Raw genomic sequence first — 20,559 nt, forward strand, 5'->3', positions numbered from 1 at the left:
GCCGCACTTCAAATCTCTCTCTCTCTCCCTCTCTCTCTTTCGGTGAGTGTGTCATTCTTTCCAAGAATGTCTCTCCTTCCCTCCTGCGCTTTCTTTGGCCGACAGATCTGAAATGACAGATCAGGCTGGTCGTCTCTCTGTGTGATGTAATTCCCTCTCCAGCAGACAGGCAGCCAGCTGTGAACTGCTGGGACACTTTGTGCTGCTGCCAGAAACTTTGTCCTCCACTCCAGTGGCTCATGTCACCGTCCCCCCCGGCCACCGTGTCGCAGAGTGGGGACGGCTACCTGCTACATGGCAAATTTGTGTGCATACCCCTGCACGTATGTGCATAATCAGTGTGCTAACCAGGTGTACTTGTACAATGTGAAGGTCTTTGAATTTGTATATAAATACAAGATTAACATTGTACAAGTACATGTGTCGTGTCAGTGGTCATCGTCTAACGGTGTGGACAGGGGTATTCCTGCAGGAATGAGTGCCAGCAATCATCTGAAACATGGACGCTGATGGTGAGCACAAAGAGTGAAATCAGTTTGGCAGCTCGATCCCAGCGGCTTGCACGGAGGCGTGGTTGGGAAAACAGAAATAGTCTTCTTCAGATGCAGTATAACTCCGTCGTCTCCCTGGAAGCCATTCCAGAAGTGGATGACAGAATAAGAAAAGAAAAAAAAACTGGACAATATAAAAAAAATAGCACACACTTTCCACTAGTGCCGTGTTTCCATGGCAACGATTTTCACAACACTGTTGGCTTCAAAGATGCCTGCAACGTAGGGTTCTTTTTTTGACAAGGTTGCGAGCACACAAAAGAAAGGAAAAGAGGGGATACGGAATAGAGGGGGGGTTGCAGCGGGAGATAAGAGGATGAGTGACTTGAGGTAAATAGGCTTTGATTAAAGCACTGAATATAAAGTCATATTAAAGAGTGGGACTCCAACAGTTCATTACTTTGGCCACAAAGGTTATTGCTGTTCAGTGAATGAAAGGCTGAGGCTATTATGCTCACCTTTCTCGGGACGCTGCAGAGCTTTAAATTGGCCTTTACTTTTGTGATGTGATATAAAAAGAACGTGACGTCCAAACTCATTAGTTTAACCCGTTGCTTCTTGCCTGAGAGGACAGAACCACCGTAATAAAGCACCGGTGCTTTAATAAGAGAAACAAGAAAGAAAACAGAAAGACAATAACCCCCCCCCCCCCCCCCCCCCCCCCGAGTTGGAAACAGAGCGTGAACATTCACCTGCAAATTCCTTTCAGTGCACAGGTGTTCTTTTCAGTTTATTTTCCCTGCCAGATGTCACGCAGGAGTGGGTTTTAGCCCTGAGCTCATATTTGCTGCCAATTTGTCACGACTTAAAGAAACAATAAATGTCTCCGCGAGATCAATCAGAGTCATCTCAAGTTGGATTCACTTTGTTTCCCCTTCTTGAGATTCTACAGCAATCTCTTGTAGAATTGAGTGACAGAACATAGCATTGTATAAACGGCAAAAATACAATACATTTCAAACATGAGCACTAAGTTGGGAAAATTGTGCTGCCAACATCATCCTTCCTTCTAAATAAGCTAAATCGCTGACAGAATGTAACCTCTGAGGACCTTTACATCACGACGACACAATGATATGAGCTTCCCCCTAAAGGCTACCCTGTCATTCTCATAATTGCTGTGAATTACAGTCCTGCAGGGCATTATCCTTCAGGCTGCATTTTTCAGACCGGGATTTTTTATTTTTTTTAACAGGGATAATCACAATAATTAACAAAACAAACACTGAATAAGAGGAAGAGATGGAGGCTGAAGACTTATGGGGTCATGTGGCATGATAATTATAATTATCTACAGTAGAGCGTAAGCCAAAAACTGAACATCAACAAACCAGTTTGGAATGGTGAGGAGAGAACATGCCTCCACAAAGGACCAACAGTCCCAAGGCATTCAAACAGGCCTTGTCCACAATCACATGCAATCCCCTCTAACTGAAATTTTCAAGGCAGACTACAACTTGTGAAGACATTAAAATACAATGTCCTGTTTTTGCATCAACATCGATGCCTTACTCCTTGAGAAACCAAAGGAAATGCCCCATGCAAAAGTAAAACCAAAAACATCTTTACTAAAGTTAAATGGGGTCCCTTCTGTCCAGAGGCCAATATGATGATCAACTATGAGCTCAACAAACCAACACACTGTGGATCTGCATTCACTCACCTTTCAAAACGACAGTGGTGAAGGCCTATCTTCATGACCACAGCGCTGCCCGCGTTGAGATTACTGCCTTCGATGGTGATCATGGTTCCTCCAGACACCGGCCCAGCGGAGGGAAGGACTCGGGTAAAGTACGGAGACTAAAATGGGACAGAGGACAGGAGGGGAGGTCAAACATGGCTACTAAGCACCATTAGGTCATCTAAAAAGACTTGCGAAACACACACACTCACCACAAAGGTGAAAGCCTTAGTAGAGACTGCTTTGTAGTCCTGGTGAATGCAGTCCCGAACGCACACCTCTACCTGTGCCTCCTGGACCCTGTAACCTGTGGCATCATTCAGCCGACACACAATCCTGGAGAAGACAAAAACAAAGATTAGCATCCATCTTTGTTTTCTCATCGGGGATCGGAGCCAGCTCACATTTCTTCATCGCAGGACTCGTGCATAAAAAGTAAAACAATGTTTTACAGTTACAGGAAAATCAGAGGTACCCGCACTGCACGTCTGTGGAATGTGGAGGGAAGCCAAGAACCCACACGGAGAAAATACGGGTGGGTGCAGAACACATGGTGCACAAATGATTTTTGTCAACACAAAACAATTCAAAGAGTGGAGAGGCAAAAGTTGAAACGCTGTGACGTGGTAGGACAGACGGGAGATCTGTGTTTGCATTAATGAATACTGTAGAAACACACGCCCCGCTCTGAATGGGAAGGGCAGGAGCGGCAGCGTCGCCTTCACTCGATGGAGACACACTTAACCGTTAATTAGCCAGAGCAACGAATGGGACGAGTGAAGAAAGAGAGGGAGGCAGAGATGGGGTTAAATGGAGAAAGGTTGATTAATTGAACAATCTCATACCCCACACATCTCCCTCAGCATCCCCCTCTCACTTTCCGAGATGAGTCATGAAGTCTCAATCCAGCACGGCATGATTCCTTTGCTGCCACTTATTCCCAAACTCTGGCGTGAGACAGCGGCTGTGACTAAAATGCTGGACCGTTCTCTGTCAGAGGCTGTGGCGCCACTTCCATCATTACTGTGCAGACGACAGGTGGCTACTCTGATCTCTTTTCATGTGGCTTGACAGACAGGAAGTTCACGGCACATTTGTAAAAATGGCAACATAAAAAATGATTTCTCCTTCAATTAAAATAATGAGGTGGAATGTGATGCTAAAATATTAAACGCGTGACAAACTGTCACACGGATACTACCAAGAAAGCCATTAAAAAGGACACCAGGCTTCGTTTGTCCTCATGTTTCCATTAGTGCTGACAATTTGTTCACTTTCTCAGTGTAAACTCAAGTTAATCTTGTAAATATTTACTGATTCAATGTGATTGATGACCTGGCTAATGCTGGAAGAACCTGACGTGCACCATTTTACTGTAATTTAGTGTCACTTGAGTCACAAAAACTACAGACATGCTCAGGCTCTAACAAGAACTCAGAGATCCAGTGTGAGAATATTATGTATACGTGTTGCCCGAGCGTTAAAGCGCCTCCTCCTCTTCCCATCTCCGCCAGCTGACATCTGACCCCCTGCTGTCAGTCCCATAGCGCTGTCTCGTCTCCTGAGCCGCACCGCTAGGAATGACTAGCACCGCAGAGCCACTAATAGCACTGTATTGCTAACATGACTTTAAATTAGCGAGACAGCCCTAGCACCAGCCATGCCCTCCTTGTCCATCTCCTCCTGCGGGTGTTATGGTAACGGGCCAGTGTAATGTTTCAAGGCTGAAAGTTGACCCGTTAACATTTCTGGATGCAATCGAATAAATAATGTGCGGTAAAGAAAAAAGTTGCAGCGCTGAAATGTACCGCTCTAAAAACGGTATGCGATTATATGAAATATAAATCAAGCCAGAAATGTCGCCGCTGTATTTTCCAAATGCGTTTCGGGGATACCCGAATTCTGTTGCTCTGACTGTCAAACCATCAAAGTCATATTTCTTACTTTCCTTTTTAGTGAGGGGCAGAGAGAAAACTAGATCTGCTGGGACTGCGCTGTAAAACTCAGCAAATGGAGCATTTGTGTACAAATGACAGCTACAGAGATGGAAACAGAATATTTAAGACCCCTCAAGCTGAGACAGCTCGTCCTGAATTGTATATTTTCTACCCCTGGATTCGACACAAAGTGCGACTCATGTTGTAGTTTCACGGAAGGCTCTGGATCGTCCTGCGTAGAGTGTATTAAAGTTAATTAACAATTCCCATGATATCACTTATAGGCAGGAAATGATTAAAATGAGGCAGCATGTCTGAAGTTACAGTTAAGGTTCATTCATGAGACAAACTATGATTGTTTACTGATATTGAAACATGTTATGATTTTCTCAAAAACGTACAGCAACAAAATGAACTCGTTTCACCCACTGGAAATTTCCAACAAATTAGAAAGCAAAAACTGAATCCGAGGAAACTTTCACATGAAGAGCCCTCTTTAGACAGCAGATCCTTCAAATGTCTCTCACTGTGGACCAAATTCATTGATCCGTCAAACATTATTCTGATTAGGGGACGTAAAGGTTCAGAGGAAACCTTTGTCTATCCTTGGAGGCTAAAACAAAGATCTTTATATCAAAGCAAGCGTCATCGGAGGGATGGAGTGTCATGATGCGAGGTGGGGGTCGTGTCATCTTACTGCTCAGCACTGATGTACTGGTCCTCCTGAGGGTTGCAGGCCACTTTGCCGATTCGGACTCCGTTCTGGATGTCTTTGAACTGCAGGCCCAGGTTCTCACCCGTGATGGTCAGCATGGTTCCCCCTTGCCTGGGCCCCGTTTCTGGAAACAACTGGATGAAAGAGCAAATTAGAGAGGACATGTGTTAGCAAGAATGTGACGATTGATTTTCACCCAAACGCAGTGCATCACTGAACATGTATCATATGTCAGCCAGGATGACAGTTTGCATAAGTCATTCGGGTCCTCTTCCACTCTCCATGAATCAGATACTTGCTACCTCATTAATGGAGATGAAAAATGATCTTGGACCCATTAACTCCAACTCAACTCAGTCAAACATTCACAACCTGCCAGCTCACACACTTAACATGGGCCCACCCGTCAAGGCCCTGCTTACATCTCTCATTTAACCTTGTGACGATTAATCTACTGAATACAATTACTGAACAAGTGACCTCTGCTCCCTTTCTTTTCCTCTGGAGGTCTGCTAAAGGTGTGTGCGGCGGGGCTAATGGCTAGCCTGTACGCTAATGATGGGTCCATTCATCCAGCCCATGATGCAGACAATGGCCCCTTTGGTAATAACTCATTGCTAAAGCTAATAGGATTAGCCTGGCAGGGAATAGTGGCGTCATTTGTCGCAGTGAGGTGGAAGGAGGGTGAGTGGGGGAGACGTTGGCTTTCAAGGGTCATGGAATCGGGGTGTGGGGAAGGTTAGAACTCGACTTGGATTGACATGAAGGGACGATAAAACGATCAGTGATTAAGCTCCCATTAGTGCCGCCCGACGTAGCAACCGTGGTTTAGATAATATAATTAGAATTGACTGATGAGCAACGATCTAACAAACAAATCAAGAACAAACCTAAACCATCCAACAACAACTGTCATTTATACAACAATGAATTTTTTGTATTTGTATTTTGATCAGATTTTGTTGCTGTTGAATTTCATACTAAAGCAACACCAGCTTTGGTAAATCCACTAAAATTCAGTAAAATGTACAGGTTTTGGATTAAAATCTGAATAATGATGTGACCAAGTCTAATAAAAAATAAAATAACACAAACATGGAAAAAGAGAGCTCCGGGAATTGACATTTGATGAAATGCTGCACATTCCATGAGCTGTTCGACAGGGACGCCACATTTACAGTACATGTAGAGTTAATGCATGTAGCAGTTAAAGTTAGCTCAACATGCAGACTAACAACAAAGGGAAATAAAGCAAAGCAAACCCACGTGACAACTCATATACCACATCTTTGTTTAATGTATAAACCTAAAGTATAGTCATAAAGAAAAATGGCAGACTTACATTTACAGTGTAATATCCACTCAGACATAATAATAGGCTCAGTGATTCTATCTTCCTCTCAGCAAGGAAGCGATTAAGTGTGTTTCTCAAAATATCCCACTCATCTACGTCTCAGGTATGAATTCCGTCTTGTATAAATCTCTATTTCTCCACCTGTTACCTGACAGTGATCCCCAGTCTAACACACACACATCATGGAAAAGGTGGCAGCTAGAAAAAGCTACGGGAAACCGCTAAGAGAAACACAATGGGAACAAAGCCCGGCGTCGCGAAGGTCGAACTGAAATGTCACAGCGATATAATTAAGGAGTATTTTCCATCTTACACAAGCTAGGCTTCAAAGGAGTGTGCCTCCTCCTTCCTTTCCCTTTCGCTTCTCCCTCGCCAGACTCGTGTGACTTTTTAATTCACTCTCTTTCTCTTATAGTTTGAGCTGAAGACAAAAGCATCAATGGCAGTCGTGCTCCAGTCTTCAGATATGATAATCACAGCCACACAAACACACAAGTTGTTGTATCCAAAACAGAACAACACAAGCAAAATGCTGCCATCCTAAACACTCGCTCTATTCCGCAGCGCTCTGCAACCATTCAAAGCTCTTTTTTTGCTCTTTCTGTGTGTGACTTGTCCCATTGTGTCGGGGGCTTTGTGTGAGGCCCATTGTGGCCGGCTGAGCAGCAGTGCACAGATAGCATCTGCTAGTTATACGAAAACGACTGGAAGGAAGAGGGAAGCAGAGGACACAGAGAGAACGAGAATGAGATGACATCAACATGGCTAAAGTTTCTTGGGTTTACCAAGTGACAAAAAAAACCCACCTCAAAGCTCTAGTCTAAAACCAATGTGGTATGTGATGAGAGGAATAATAGGAGTCTTTAAATGACAGACAGAGTGAGGAAGAAGGGATGATGATTAAAGGAAAATTGATGTAAAAAGAAGGTGAGGAAAAAGAAGAAAGGAAAGTAAGGAGAATCAGGAAATAATAAAGGAAGTAAAATTAAAAAAGGATCGCTGTGGGACAAAGCGTTAGAAGAGGGTGCGTGAAGGAAGAGAAGAAGCTAAAAGAGAGTCGAGGAAGAAAGAGACGAGGAGTCTGGCAATACTTGCAGCTTTAACAATACCTGAGGGGGAAATGTGAACGTGAACAATGACACACATGCTGACATGACTCCACGCAAAATCAGAACACAATGAATAAATCAACACACACACACACACAGCTTGTGTTGTTTTAATTGGTTTCTAAGGGCTCGCTGTAATGCTCTTCCTGTCCCCTAGGAGAATGCAGGCAGGAGATGATGGATGATAGAGGGCCAGGCAGCATCCAAGGCCAGTGCTAGGACACCACTGCACCACACTGGAAGACAGCACCACAGCAGTGTGTGTGTGTGTGTGTGTGTGTGCGTGTGTGCGTGTGCATGTGTGTGCGCGTGCGCGCGCGGCTGTGAATGTTATTTTGAGGGTACCATGAAATCCAAACATAGAAAGTTGCATCTTATTTGATCCAACTTGAACCGTTTTGCAGCCGGATGTATGCAGTGATATCCGTTCCTGCTTTTCTACATTTACAAACCTTAGGTTACAGGAACCTCGACTCTCCTCTTTCTAGGAAGAACATCCTCTTCCTAGAAAGTGGTGCTGCATTAGTATTGTATCAGGAGGCGATGCTCTTCCTATTGATTCGGGAGTCACAGTTGGAATCCAACAAGGCCGGATTTATGGTGTTGGATTTCTGAGGACAATGAAGGAGCTTAGACCATAGAGAAATGTTGCACAAAAAGTTTGATAGAGTGGGAAATCTCTATCATCTAATTGCAAACTGTCAGAAAAGAAAAGAGTAGAATCTTGTCTCCAGGGACGATTCTGAGCTCTCCTGCTTTTTTGAGATGCGGCCGATAGAACGTACTCCGATGATGTACAGTTAGAGCTCTACTTGCCAATGCCTGCATAAAACTACTACATTAAAAAGCATCTGTTTAACAGTCAAACTATTTGAATGTTCAATAATTTAGAGGCCAAATACATCAATCGCTGTGTTTGTAGAAGAGCCAATGCTATGACTGGAGTGGAAGCCAACCGGAGACCGACCAACAACAGACGAGCAAGAGAACGCTCAGAAATGACAGCAGGCGGGTCCGTTTTCTCTCCTGCAGATTTTCTCTTGCCATTAAACATCACACTGTAGGTGTCAAAGGCGGAGGGGAAAGGTGGGGCTTTCAGCACAAAGAATTGCCCTCCATTCTCCCCCTCTCTCTTTCATCCTAAGTTCTCAATGCTACACTGGTTTTTTCCCTCACGCTGTGTTTGAAGCTCATCTGTGTCTGCTTTTCGACTGCCACCAGCATCCTGCCCCGAGGCCAGGATTTGCCCCTCAGTTTGCATAAGAGGAACATGCTTGCACGCACACACTCGCATGCGCACCACACCCCTCCATCCACGCATCCCGATTGCCTCTGCTCGCTCGTTTCAAAGAGATAACTGAAGCAAGCAAGAAGAGCGAGGGAGGGGGAGAGGGATGGAGCGCGAGCTAACGGATTTATCTATGTGCCAGTGCCCCAATTATCCAATATCTTCATTACACATGCAGAGAAACGAACCCGTGCCACACAGGAAATGCAGTGAGGGGTCTGGCCATTAAAGCGTGCGTAATGCATTATTAAAAATACATATATTTCACAACAATTTAGACAGCTAGAAACTGATTCAGGTAGAGTTTTAGACAAAATGCGAGAGAAAGAATGGCTGAGGAAAAAACATATGAGTGAGTGACTATGTGGCTTTGCACATGCGCGGCTTTCAATGTGTGTGTTTATGTGTGAGGGTGCACGCCTGTGTCCGCCTCAGTGGTGAGCTGTGCAGACAGAGACCTGGGTCACAGTCAGACGAGGACCACCGCTACGGTTAGCGGTGGCAACAGATGGATACACCATGGTGTTTAGACACCTTAACCTATCCAGCCTGTCACACACACACACACACACACACACACACACACACACACAGTACCCATGGTGAGACACAATTAGCACACCACTACATTCTTTTTCTCCAGCTCCCTCCTGCGCACACACACGTACACACACCAGACATCCGAGCTCTCCACCTCCACAGGTATTTATGTGTAGCCATCATCTCTCATCATGTCAGTGTTTTCAGTGTGTGTGTGTGTGTGTGTGTGTGTGTGTGAACGGTCTCCTCCTGGCTAGCCCATCTGTGTTGTGGTTGCAGTCATGGGGATGGCTTCGAACTTGTCTCTCCTCCCTGCTGACTCCCCTCTGATGATGTCGCCTTTCCTTCGTTGGGGCCAAACAATAATGCAGCACAGGTGGATATCCATCTCAATTTGGAAAACGTTCTGCTCCTAATGAGCCCACTTCGGCAATCATCTCATTTGTTGTGAGAAGACAAGTCTTGAGTTTTAAAGTGTGCAAACAAGAGGGAATCACAATCGTGTTCCAAAGGCCATTTTGTTCACCCTCCCCTCTGACCCGTGACCTGAAAGAAACTGACATGTCGTGCACGAGGTTGCTGGAAAACGCTCGCCAAAGCAGCTCACGTGTCTGCTTTCGCTTTGGCAGTGATTACAAAAGAGTTTTTCCTTAAACCTTTTTTTGCCAAACGTATAGTATTTGATACACAGGATTTTGACAAATTTGTCAGAAGGTTCCATTATTTTCCCAAAAATTTAGTTTTTTGACAATTATTTCATGGGGCGGGCTTTAAAGGGTTAACTTTGGATGCAATGTTGATTTTAGAGTAGGCAGTTCCCTGGCTTCATGGACCTTTGGGTGTTAATGTGTGTTGCAATGGTGTCACTTCTGAAAGAGCTAATTCATTGTTCATCTTTCGGCATGTTTTAAATTTGACAAAAATTCAACATTATTATAAAGGAATTTCAGTTCGTGCGATACTGATTTTGATCATCTGTGTTTCATCAGTGGGTGTGGCAGAGGACGGATTGGCTGACAGGCCTGGGACTCATCTCCCAACCACTCAAACTCTGTTCAGCTGTTTGCATCTTCACCAGATACAAGCGAGCACGAGTTGCTACTCTAACAGCATACCTTGATGATCTTGGGGTGTGCACATCGGCTGTTTCCTGCGGTGGCGTGCATCCAAGTGCCGTCTTGTAAGGTGCACTCCTGCCTCAGGGAGCACTTTTTCTCCTGTACGCACCAACCGCATTCAAACCTGGGGTTTGCCTTCAGACACATCCCACAGCTGCCCCTCAGCGCGTAGCACTTATACAAGTGGGCTGGTGATGAAGAGGAGGACATAAAAATGACATCATTAGAAATCATGATTTTGTGTTTGTGTGTGGGAGTGCAAGGAAAAAAAACTAAGGTATCAATGTCCTCAGTATAATTTGTGCTCATCTTTTATACAACATGTAGAACTTAATCGAGAAACAATACCTTCATTTTAATTTTCTCAAGTTCCTCACAATAAGCCCCAAATTGCTCAATGGCCTGAGATAAATTTGAGTTAAGGGCCGGCTTCCCAAAGGCGTTGTGAATTGTAGTGTTTTTTTTCTTTCTCTCTCTCTCTGCTACTCCATCCCCAAAGCTCATTGGTCATGGAGCAGCTTTAAAGCAACCCTCTATCAATTACTGGCAGCTAAACGACTTCTCTATAATTACATTAAAATATCAGTATTTAAAACAAGTAAGTGCCGCATACACTCCAGCAGATTATAATCACGATTGAGAAAAAAAAGGAGGAGGCTGTCAGATGAAGAGTCAAACAGAAGGAGAGGATCTTTGGACTGGGAGGAATTTAGACCAAAGAGAACAGATCATTTATAGGCAGTGATGCATGACGCTCATATTGTACGCCATCGATGCAGCCCAATCCAACAGATCCCGCAAACGCTTTGCCCTTGAGAGAAGCATCGACTGTCAAACCATTTTCTGCCGCCTCCACGACCGTGGATTACAGTGGGGTCCCAAAGTCCAGACACGCATGTCTGGTGTACGTTACAAACACATCAATATGCATCAGTAAATGTGAAATTTGAGACTTCAACAGCTTGCTTGGTGCATTTAGACAACGAGTGAAATCAACAAAAGGAACAAAGTGACTCTGAGGTGTTACATTTCTGAAAAATGGCCACGATGACCACTTAACATCCTAGACAACAAGCGCCGACATGAAATACTAGATACAAATTATTGTTCTTATTTAACCATCAAACTGACAAAGAGGAGCCGACAATACAGCTTCCTCAAGTTGCCTTTTCATGTTATCAACAGGCCCCAGTGAATGCAGCGGGAGCCCATGATGTTACTTTACAGCACCCCGCTGAGCTTCACAATAATAATGGAGGAGCCACTATAAAGGCTGCACAAACAGCAATTATATCCAGCAGACCTGAGAGCTCACTGTGAGCTCTCACAGTGGAGCATTGATTATGTGTATGCATTTAATCGCTACCTACGTGGCCTTCGTTTGCAGGGCGAGGCGTGGTTTCAGCGTGTAGTACTGGCAGTGTCTATACGGCACTAGCTTTTAAAATGTTGACATGCATATTAAATACATTCATAATAGCAATGCTTGGAAAAGTCAAGGCCTTGAACGTTACTGGTATAAATGTCCATGCTTTAGTGATAGAAAATTTTAAGATACACATTTAGAAGTATATATATAAGAAGTACTAATAATGTATCCCGAGGCTTTATCACATTTCATACATTCTATATTTTGCATGTACATGTATTGCATATATGATCCAATCCAAAACAATATTACGTCAGTTTGTTTTGTCCAACTTCTTCTTACAAGATCACTGATGAACCTTCAAGGTCAGTAACAACAAAGATTTTATGGTAGCGGTGCGATGGATGAGTCGTGCCTTTTATCTTTTACAGTCCGTGTGAAGTCTGATCTTAAAACATGTTGAAAAGCTCTGACTTTGCAATCAGAACAGGTCATCCATTGGTCTAATCTCTGCACAATGTTATAAATGTGCACTGCCAAATTTGATCAATGGATTAAAATTTAATGCACCACTGCAGAGAATATTTTCCACACTAAATGAAGAATTTCTACACAGTCACTAACCGTGTTTGAGCTCTTTAAAGACCAACAATATTAATTGGAAAGGATGGTCTTGCCAAGGATGACCATATAAATGATTTACGTGATGGCTGGAGGTGAGTCATAAAACCTTGGGTTACAGTGGTAACCCTGGTTCTCTGATAACATGAGTGAGGTATTTCACTACGAGGGTACATTATTACATGTACTCTGAAGAAGTTGACTTCCATTAAAGCTCAACGCGGTGGCTCACTAGGAGGAAACAGAAACCTAAGAGGACATGTTGAAGTCTTTTTGCAATCGTGCATCATATGACATATCAATGTTCCTCCTCCGGCACATACCATGTTCAAAGCAGGCTCCTCTGAGGATTGTAATTCAGCAGCTTAATATGGTGGTCCATAGTAAGTTAGCAAGCAACTCTTGTCTTCGGTAACATGAGCGAGGTTTGGCACAAACATTGTGCCAGCCATGGTTCAAAATGATAAATTAATATAACATCTTAAATTACATCGAATGGAGTCTAAAAGGTTTTATGTTAAGCAACATGTTAATAAGAATCTAAATGATGTAAGAATTGCTTCACAGTGTCCGGCTGTCTCCACCCGTCCCCGAGTCAAACAGAATTGGTTCGTACACACTGGCTATCTTGAATCAATAAGGCTTGAAAATGACATTGCATGAGCTCACCTTTAATGTTGTAGGGGTTGTCAATGACGAATACCCCGTTCCAGACCACAGACAAATCCACGGGGAGGTCACTGATGTCGTTGCCCTCGTAGGTATACTGAAACATAAAACAGAAGACATCTAGGTTACAGTTCAGAGTGAAAAATACCATCTTAAAGTAACACCATCCTTTAAAGGTGTTCAGTCTCTTAACAAAATGTTAAATTAATAAAAGAGAAAAGAAAATCTGCCGATACCAAAAGCCCATTTAGTTCAGCTTTTGGCTGATAGTAATGCCGTGCCCTGCGGCGCTCACGCAGTTGAAGGGCCATAAAAATGAGTGATGAAAGAGGGGCTATATTGTGATTTTAACACGCAGCACATCCACCGCTGCCTGGCAGAGCACAGAGTTGATTAAGAGATTGGAATCCCTATCACTGTGTGACTCATTCCACTCCAGTGATGAATGGAAAGTGTAATATATCTCCAACAATAATATTCTCATCTAATTTCATTGCTGCATCCTGAACTAATAAGAGTTGAAATGTAATTGACTCATCATTGGCATAATCGGTTTTACGGAATTGCTTTAAATGTGACAACAAGCTTCAAAAGCGCAGTGTGATGGCGGCATGTGAAGAGAAGGAATGACAGAAACAAACTCCTGGGAGACTCCACACGACCACAGAACAGATAAATTATGGACAAATATTATCATTGGCAAATGAAATAAAAGCCCCCCCCCACCTCCACAAAGCAGCGAAAGACTTAGGTAAACACACATCATCTAAACTACGTATTCATCAAGAACCCCACTCGACTCCCCGAGCTCAGACACATCTTGCATTATTAACGCCTCCATCCATTCATTAACTCTTTGATGGAATATAAAGCAGATGCTCGATAATAACAGTTCGCCTGTTCTGTTCCGTGCTGTGAGGCTGCTGCTGCATCAATGTAAGGATGGCGGTCGAACCGAAAGCTTCTGACGGTCAAAGAGCACAAGTCACTCTCACCATCACTATCTTCAAGGGCCTCAGGGAGAGAGATTGTAGGAGTTTCTCTCTCGAGTCGAGTGGTGATAAAATCCAATGTGAAACTACGGCGCTGGAGGGTATGTGGCCCTAAATCTAGCTTTAACTTCACCGCTGCGTGATATCACCACTCCAATATGATAGTGTGAGATTTAAAGTATCTTGACATCTCTGATAATAGTGAATTTAAAAAGTATTGTGGGTGTTGGGGATGAGGGGCGGCAAGAAATGTGCAAAGAGAAGATAAGAAAATGAGAGGATACAGCAATGTCACAATGTGTGAATGGCTGATTAATTCATTTTGCAGTTTTTGCGATTGGGTGATTTACATTCAGTCGGCCCCTAAAGGCAGAGATGCTGATATCCAAATGAAGGGAGACGTCGCTTTGTGTCTCACAGGGACCACGGAGATTATTGTAAAATGTTTTCCAACATAATTTGTGGCTCTTATTTATTTAGTAGCTATGAACCATTGAAAAGAAAAAAAATACTCAACGTCAAATTATTTGAGAAGCAGTCCTTTTCTTACTCTGCAGGAAACCCACATAAAAATGGTGAGGTAAGGTAGAAGCTGGCAATAAGGGGAGAACCTGAAAGGTGACAATAATACAGAAAGAGTGCAGAAAAGAAAGCGGTGAAAAAGGAAAAAGAAAAAGGTGACAAGACGTGAATAAACCCAGGAGAATGTCTGGAGCGGCCGATGGGTTGGAAAGAACGGAGAGAGGGTAAGTGGAGTGCAAGGAGCAAACAAATGGTGGTGATGGTGCAAAGAAGGGATGAGGAAGAGGTGAAGCGAGAGGATGATACAGCGGAGAGAGGGTGAAGGAGAAGTAGCGAGGTGCAGATGGATAGAGAGAGGTGATTGTGTGTTATTCTGCGGACACCATTCATTTACACACGGAGTAAGAGCCCGGGCCCGGCCTGGAAGCGCCTGAGCCGGTGGGGGATAAAGTGAAATTGGCATTTTCAATTTGTTCCCTGACACGTCTGCCTGGGTCTTTTCACACATTCCTCTGCCTCACCCACTAGTGCAATTCCCCTCTCCACGCTCCCCATCCCCTCCTTTCTTTCCCTCCCTTTCTCCCCCTCATTATTTCCTCCCACTACCTCTTTACAAACCTCCACCCCCATCAATCTCAGTTGGACTTTCTCCACCCTGCCTTCATCCCAGGAAGGGCCGGAGTCAAAGAGAAAATATGGAGCAGATTCCGTTATCTCGCGCACGAACCATGTCCGGAGAAACGCGCATACGCACGATCGCAGGAATGCAGAGGCAGGCGCCAGCCGATGCAGCAAAGCACATTCGAATCATCCTTACAGGAAACAAAAAGCGATAAACAAGAACACATGAGAATAACAAAGGGGAAGACTGTCTCAATGCAACACATAGTTTGGAGCATATGAACTTCTTCAATCGTTCCCTCCCTCCTTTCTTCTACCCCAAAAGACCACCCAGTCTGCCTGGGAACAACAGGACCTTCACCAGATAGAGATGGAGGGAACGTACGAGTGTGTTTGAAAGTGTTATATATGCTTGCAAGACAAAGAGAAAGAAGAAAAGCAAAGACGGGGAATGGGGAAGGAAAGGGAGATGCTCAGGGACGCTGCATTGAGAACTGTAGATGCAGAGCGAGAAAGAGGGCGACAAAGAGAGAGGCTGAGGGGAGCAAAAACAGACGAGACAGATGAGATAAAACAGAGCCAGGAAGCTCAAAGAATCAAGAGGGGGAGACGGTGAGGGAGAGGAGAAACAGAGACGGAGCAAGACTCAAAGGGGTGTGATCCAACGTCATTCCTGGCCAGTGACGATGTTTAGCAACTATTCTCTTGACAATCAGAGAACACTAGAGAACAAATGGGCTTCACAGACTCATAAACGTATCACCAATACTAACAGCAATTAAGCTCAATTAAACTATTTCAAATAGCTAACATATTGAAATATAGTTCTCGACATCTTCAGGTGGTAATAAAAAAAAAAAGAAAGAATAATCTAGTGTTATTCCGGACAAGCTCCGCCTATCAACAGAACTTTAAGGTCCGTTTCCTTCGTGTAATTCTCTGCCATATACCGTATTTTCCGGATTATAAGTCGCGGTTTTTTTCATAGTTTGGTCGGGGGTGCGACTTATAAATCGGAGCGACTTATATATGCTTTTTTTTACAAAATCTGTGAGCGCAGAGACAGTAGCCTACACATTTCTATAACAGGTGTTACAGGGAACTCTGTGACCCGTCAGAATCTGTCGCGGTTTCTGGAGGTTCAGAGTTATCTGTCACACCTGTTATCTAAAAACACAAATTAGAAGGGCTGATTGAAAATGGCGCCAAAAAGAAAGTCATATTCCGCGGCTTACAAGCTTCAGATAGTGAAATATGGAGCCGAAAACGGCAATCGAGCAGCAGAAAGAAAGTTTGGAGTGAGCGAAAAACTTGTAAGGGACTGGCGAAAAGCGGAGGTTACGCTTACTGAAATGAAGAAAACAAAGAAAGCTAATCGCGGGCGACAAGCTAGGTGGCCGCAGTTGGAGGAACGAGTTCACGCATGGGTGCTTGAACAACGTGCTGCTGGGAGAGGTTTGTCAACGGTGCAGTTGCGTCTCCACGCCCAGGTGGTTGCCAGGGCGGTGAATATAAACGGCTTTGCGGGAGGACCTTCTTGGTGTTACTGCTTCATGCAGCGCAAACGCCTCTCTATCAGAGCTAGGACGACACTGTCCCAAAAACTGCCAGCGGACTTCCAAGCCAAGGTTGACAGTTTCCGCGCGTTCATTGAAAAGCATGTAAGTGATCACAACGTGACACCGGATCATATTATTAACATGGACGAGGTCCCCCTCACTTTTGACATCCCCATGGGCCGAAGTGTTGCAGAGAAAGGGCAAAAAAGTGTGAATATCGTTACAACTGGTCATGAGAGATCACACTTCACAGTGGCGCTGGCATGTTGTGGAGACGGATCTAAACTGCCACCGATGGTCATTTTCAAACGAAAAACCATGCCAAAAATCCAATCCTCCTCAGTTGAAGTCGCCGTGAACGAGAAAGGGTGGATTGATCAAGAAATGATGAACTTGTGGCTTACAAAGTGCTACAATAAGCGACCGGATGGCTTCTTTAGAGCACGCAAAGCTCTGCTTGTGATGGATAGCATGAGAGCGCACATCACACCACAGTTAAAAAATAAATTAAAAGTTCTCAACTCCATACCTGCCATCATCCCTGGAGGCTTAACCAAAATACTCCAGCCACTTGATATCTCCGTGAATAGGAGCTTTAAGGCAGTTTTGCGTAACCTGTGGGAGCAGTGGATGACGGATGGAGAGCACAGCTTCACGGCAACCGGGAGAATGCGCCATGCAACTTTCCTGGAAGTCATTGAATGGATCGACAAAGCATGGGCTTCAGTGACAACCGAAACCGTCCTGTCGGGATTCAGAAAGGCTGGAATAATTGGAACTGCAACTAACGACGAGTCTGATGTAAGCGACGTAGAAGAGGAAGCGGCGTCTTGTCTACCTGCCGAGTTGGGGGAGTTGTTCAAAAGTGACACCGAGGATGAAGATTTCCTTGGATTTCGTGATTCGGAGTAAAACCTGATATTTTGGTAAACGTGTTAGCATGTTCTTTGTGCTATATGTTGTTTGGTGTTGGATTTTATCAAATAAATTTTCCCCAAAAATGCGACTTATCCTCCAGTGCGACCTATATATGTTTTTTTCTTCTTAATTATGCATTTTTTGGCTGGTGCGACCTACAATCCGGAGCGACGTATAATCCAAAAAATACGGTAATTTGTTTGGTGTATGTTGTGACTTCTATTCTGCTCTATTTCAGTGCTGACTGTCTTTTCTCACTCTTACAAACTCCCAGTTCGGAGGCCGGACTAAAGTAAAGGCCAGAGGATCAAGCCTTCATCCACTTTCACCCCTGCTGCGTTTGAGCATGACCCGATGCCCTTCTGAACCACCCGAGGGGGGGCGGATAGAGACGTGTCTGCTTTTAAATCCTGCACACTCTGACAACGCTTCGTCACAAGTACATTCAGCACACACAAAGTGAAGGTGTCGACAGCTCAAACAATACGATCCTCCACCCTCATCCCTGCCACTTTCATTTTTGTTACAGGATCATATCTGTTTGCACATCCATCCTCAAAGGGGGTGTAGTGCTCGGGGACGAGATTCTGTATGTGCCTGTTTCTCCATTCAACGACAAACATGAATTTTTAGTTAGGCAGAAGTGTGTATGTGCATGTATGTGTGCTTAATGGGCAGTGCGGTGCGGGGCGGGGCGGGGCGGGATGGGATGGGAAAGGTTAGGCTCATCTCTTCTATTGCACCAAAGGCTTATTAAACTTTCATACTGAAACAGCGCTGCTGCACAATACGCAGTTCAGGGAATAAACACATTTAGGCTGTACACAGTTTATTCACTCCAGAGCCCATTTCAATATGAAAATGCAAACATTCAGCGAGAAGCTCCCAAAAGGTCAATATTTGCATGTTTGAATGGGAGCGTGAAATGTAAACAGAAGAGGAGAATTAAGACGTTTTGTTTTCTGTGATTTTGCAACAAAACCGTGATTCGGTTTAGAGACTTTTAAACTCGATCACTTCTGTCAACAGCCCTTCATGGATGACATTAACCCTCATCAGAGATGTACAGATGTACAGACGTAAAGATACTCAATGGTTACCTTGCACGTCCCTTCAGGCCGGGGCATGAAGACTCAATAAGTTGATACTTCAAGGAACAAGTGATTGGAAGGAAGATGCAAACACTACAGCATCACCAGTGTAGTCATGGAGACGTGGATAAATGCATGGAACCCTCCTGTCAGGGTCACAGCCTGATGATTAGTCATTCTGAAGGTGGACGTCTAAAAATACCAAAGTAGCCCAGGGCAGGTCCGTACCTGGGATAGTCGTTTCAGCTCCTCTTTTCTTTATTACCTTCTCAAGGTGATGGTGACAGTTATCAAAAAGTACGGCCTGACATCACATCATTCAATTAAGATCATTCTAGATTTATTACTACTCTTGTGATGCACTTCGACAGAGGTCACACAATGCAGGTGCAACACGAAAGTAGAGGCGATGATGAAAGTCCATGTGTGTTGCCACGGCAACGGATCCTTTTCAAAACACACAGATACACACATTTCCAGGCTTCCTAATCAAGCATCAAGTCATAATCCTAAATACAGTTTAGCGTGTGTGTGTGTGAGGTCAGCCTATTTATAATAGAGGCCTGTTAGCCACTGCTAATCGCTAATGCTAACAGGATTGGAGGGCATGGCTGGACCCAGTTATACAGCTTATCTCTTGCATGCGCACACACACACACACACACATTCACATCGTTTCTTCCTTTCTGGAGAGGAAAAGGTATGTAAATGATACATTATGCTTTTATTTCGTTTTTGTTTTATTATTTACACTTGAGTGTTATCTGTTGTTTATATGGACCTAGTTACATATTAATATAACTGCATGTAAATGGACATTTATCTGGTGCTTAGGAACGGATTAATCTAGTTTCCATTAATTCTTATGGGAACTATAACTTCGGTTTTCGAACAGTATTACGGAACGAATTATGTTCGACAACTGAGGTTCCACTGTTCCACTCAATCCGTGTAATTAATAAACTCTCATTTTAATGGAAAGGCTCCTGGCTTCGATGCAAATAGCGCCAGCGTGACTCAGGAGGCTGTACGGGTGTAAAGTCTGCAGCCAGGCAGAGACACGGCGGTCTTCTCTGATCCGCTGTTCTCATCAGGCTAATGGTTGGAGAATTTTGCTGCGTCTCTCACCCTCATCAATCCACCAGTAAGAAGCGAACACACTGAAGGGCAGCACACTCTTGTGCGGGAAGAAGCATTTAGAGTAAAGGTTACAGATTGCAGTGATAAGAGAGAGACAGAAATGAGACATAGATGATGAAAGAGAGGATGAGGATGGGCTGGAGAAGATGACATATGCTAATAGCCGAGCTGCAATTAATTCTTATTTATCCTGAATGGGAGTGTGGGAGCTCTGCTCTTCACCTGTCAAGAGAGGACAAGAGGCAGCGAGCCAATTCTGGGTAGGAGATGAAGAGGAGGCGGGGGGGGGGGGGGGGGGGGGGGGGGATGTAGACAGTTAGATGATGAGGAGAGACAGAGAGAACACAAGTACCACATTCCTGTTCTTCCTCGCCTCACTTTGAGCCGCTTCATAGGGAAATGGGTCAGATACACAAATGACTGCCACTTCGACGACCCGTCTGTGAAACCCGTGACGTGTGTGGATGATACCACTGACGACCAAAAAACATGGAAATACTCACAAATCCTCACTGAATTCCCAAACGCTATACATCGAGTCATTTCACACAAGGCAGCGGACAGAGAGCAACGGTCTTCAATCTGCAGTGAGCATAAAGTTTCAGCCACTCCCATCTAATACTAATCCACCCGCTGAGTGAAAACACGAAAACACACGCACACACACGCACACACGCACACGCACACACACACACACACACACAGTCAATTAGAACAGTTTGTGTGCTGTGGCTGATGTCTAGTGTTTATATCTCATTAAGCGG

The 20,559-nt window shown here is 44.3% G+C and overlaps 1 protein-coding gene across 1 annotated transcript in view; it reads right to left on the reverse strand.

The window, feature by feature from the left end:
* Nucleotides 1-20,559, reverse strand: part of plxna1b (plexin A1b) — a 119,147-nt gene that overhangs the window by 23,185 nt on the left and 75,403 nt on the right. The window contains exons 10-14 of the mRNA XM_068742625.1: nucleotides 12,953-13,049; nucleotides 10,291-10,481; nucleotides 4,867-5,018; nucleotides 2,445-2,568; nucleotides 2,215-2,351 (exon numbers count right to left, since the gene is read on the reverse strand). Coding sequence (XP_068598726.1) covers nucleotides 2,215-2,351; nucleotides 2,445-2,568; nucleotides 4,867-5,018; nucleotides 10,291-10,481; nucleotides 12,953-13,049 — 701 coding nt within the window. The remainder of the gene's footprint in view (nucleotides 1-2,214; nucleotides 2,352-2,444; nucleotides 2,569-4,866; nucleotides 5,019-10,290; nucleotides 10,482-12,952; nucleotides 13,050-20,559) is intronic.

The sequence above is a fragment of the Brachionichthys hirsutus genome, chromosome 8, assembly GCF_040956055.1.
Source record: "Brachionichthys hirsutus isolate HB-005 chromosome 8, CSIRO-AGI_Bhir_v1, whole genome shotgun sequence".
NCBI lineage: Eukaryota > Metazoa > Chordata > Actinopteri > Lophiiformes > Brachionichthyidae > Brachionichthys > Brachionichthys hirsutus.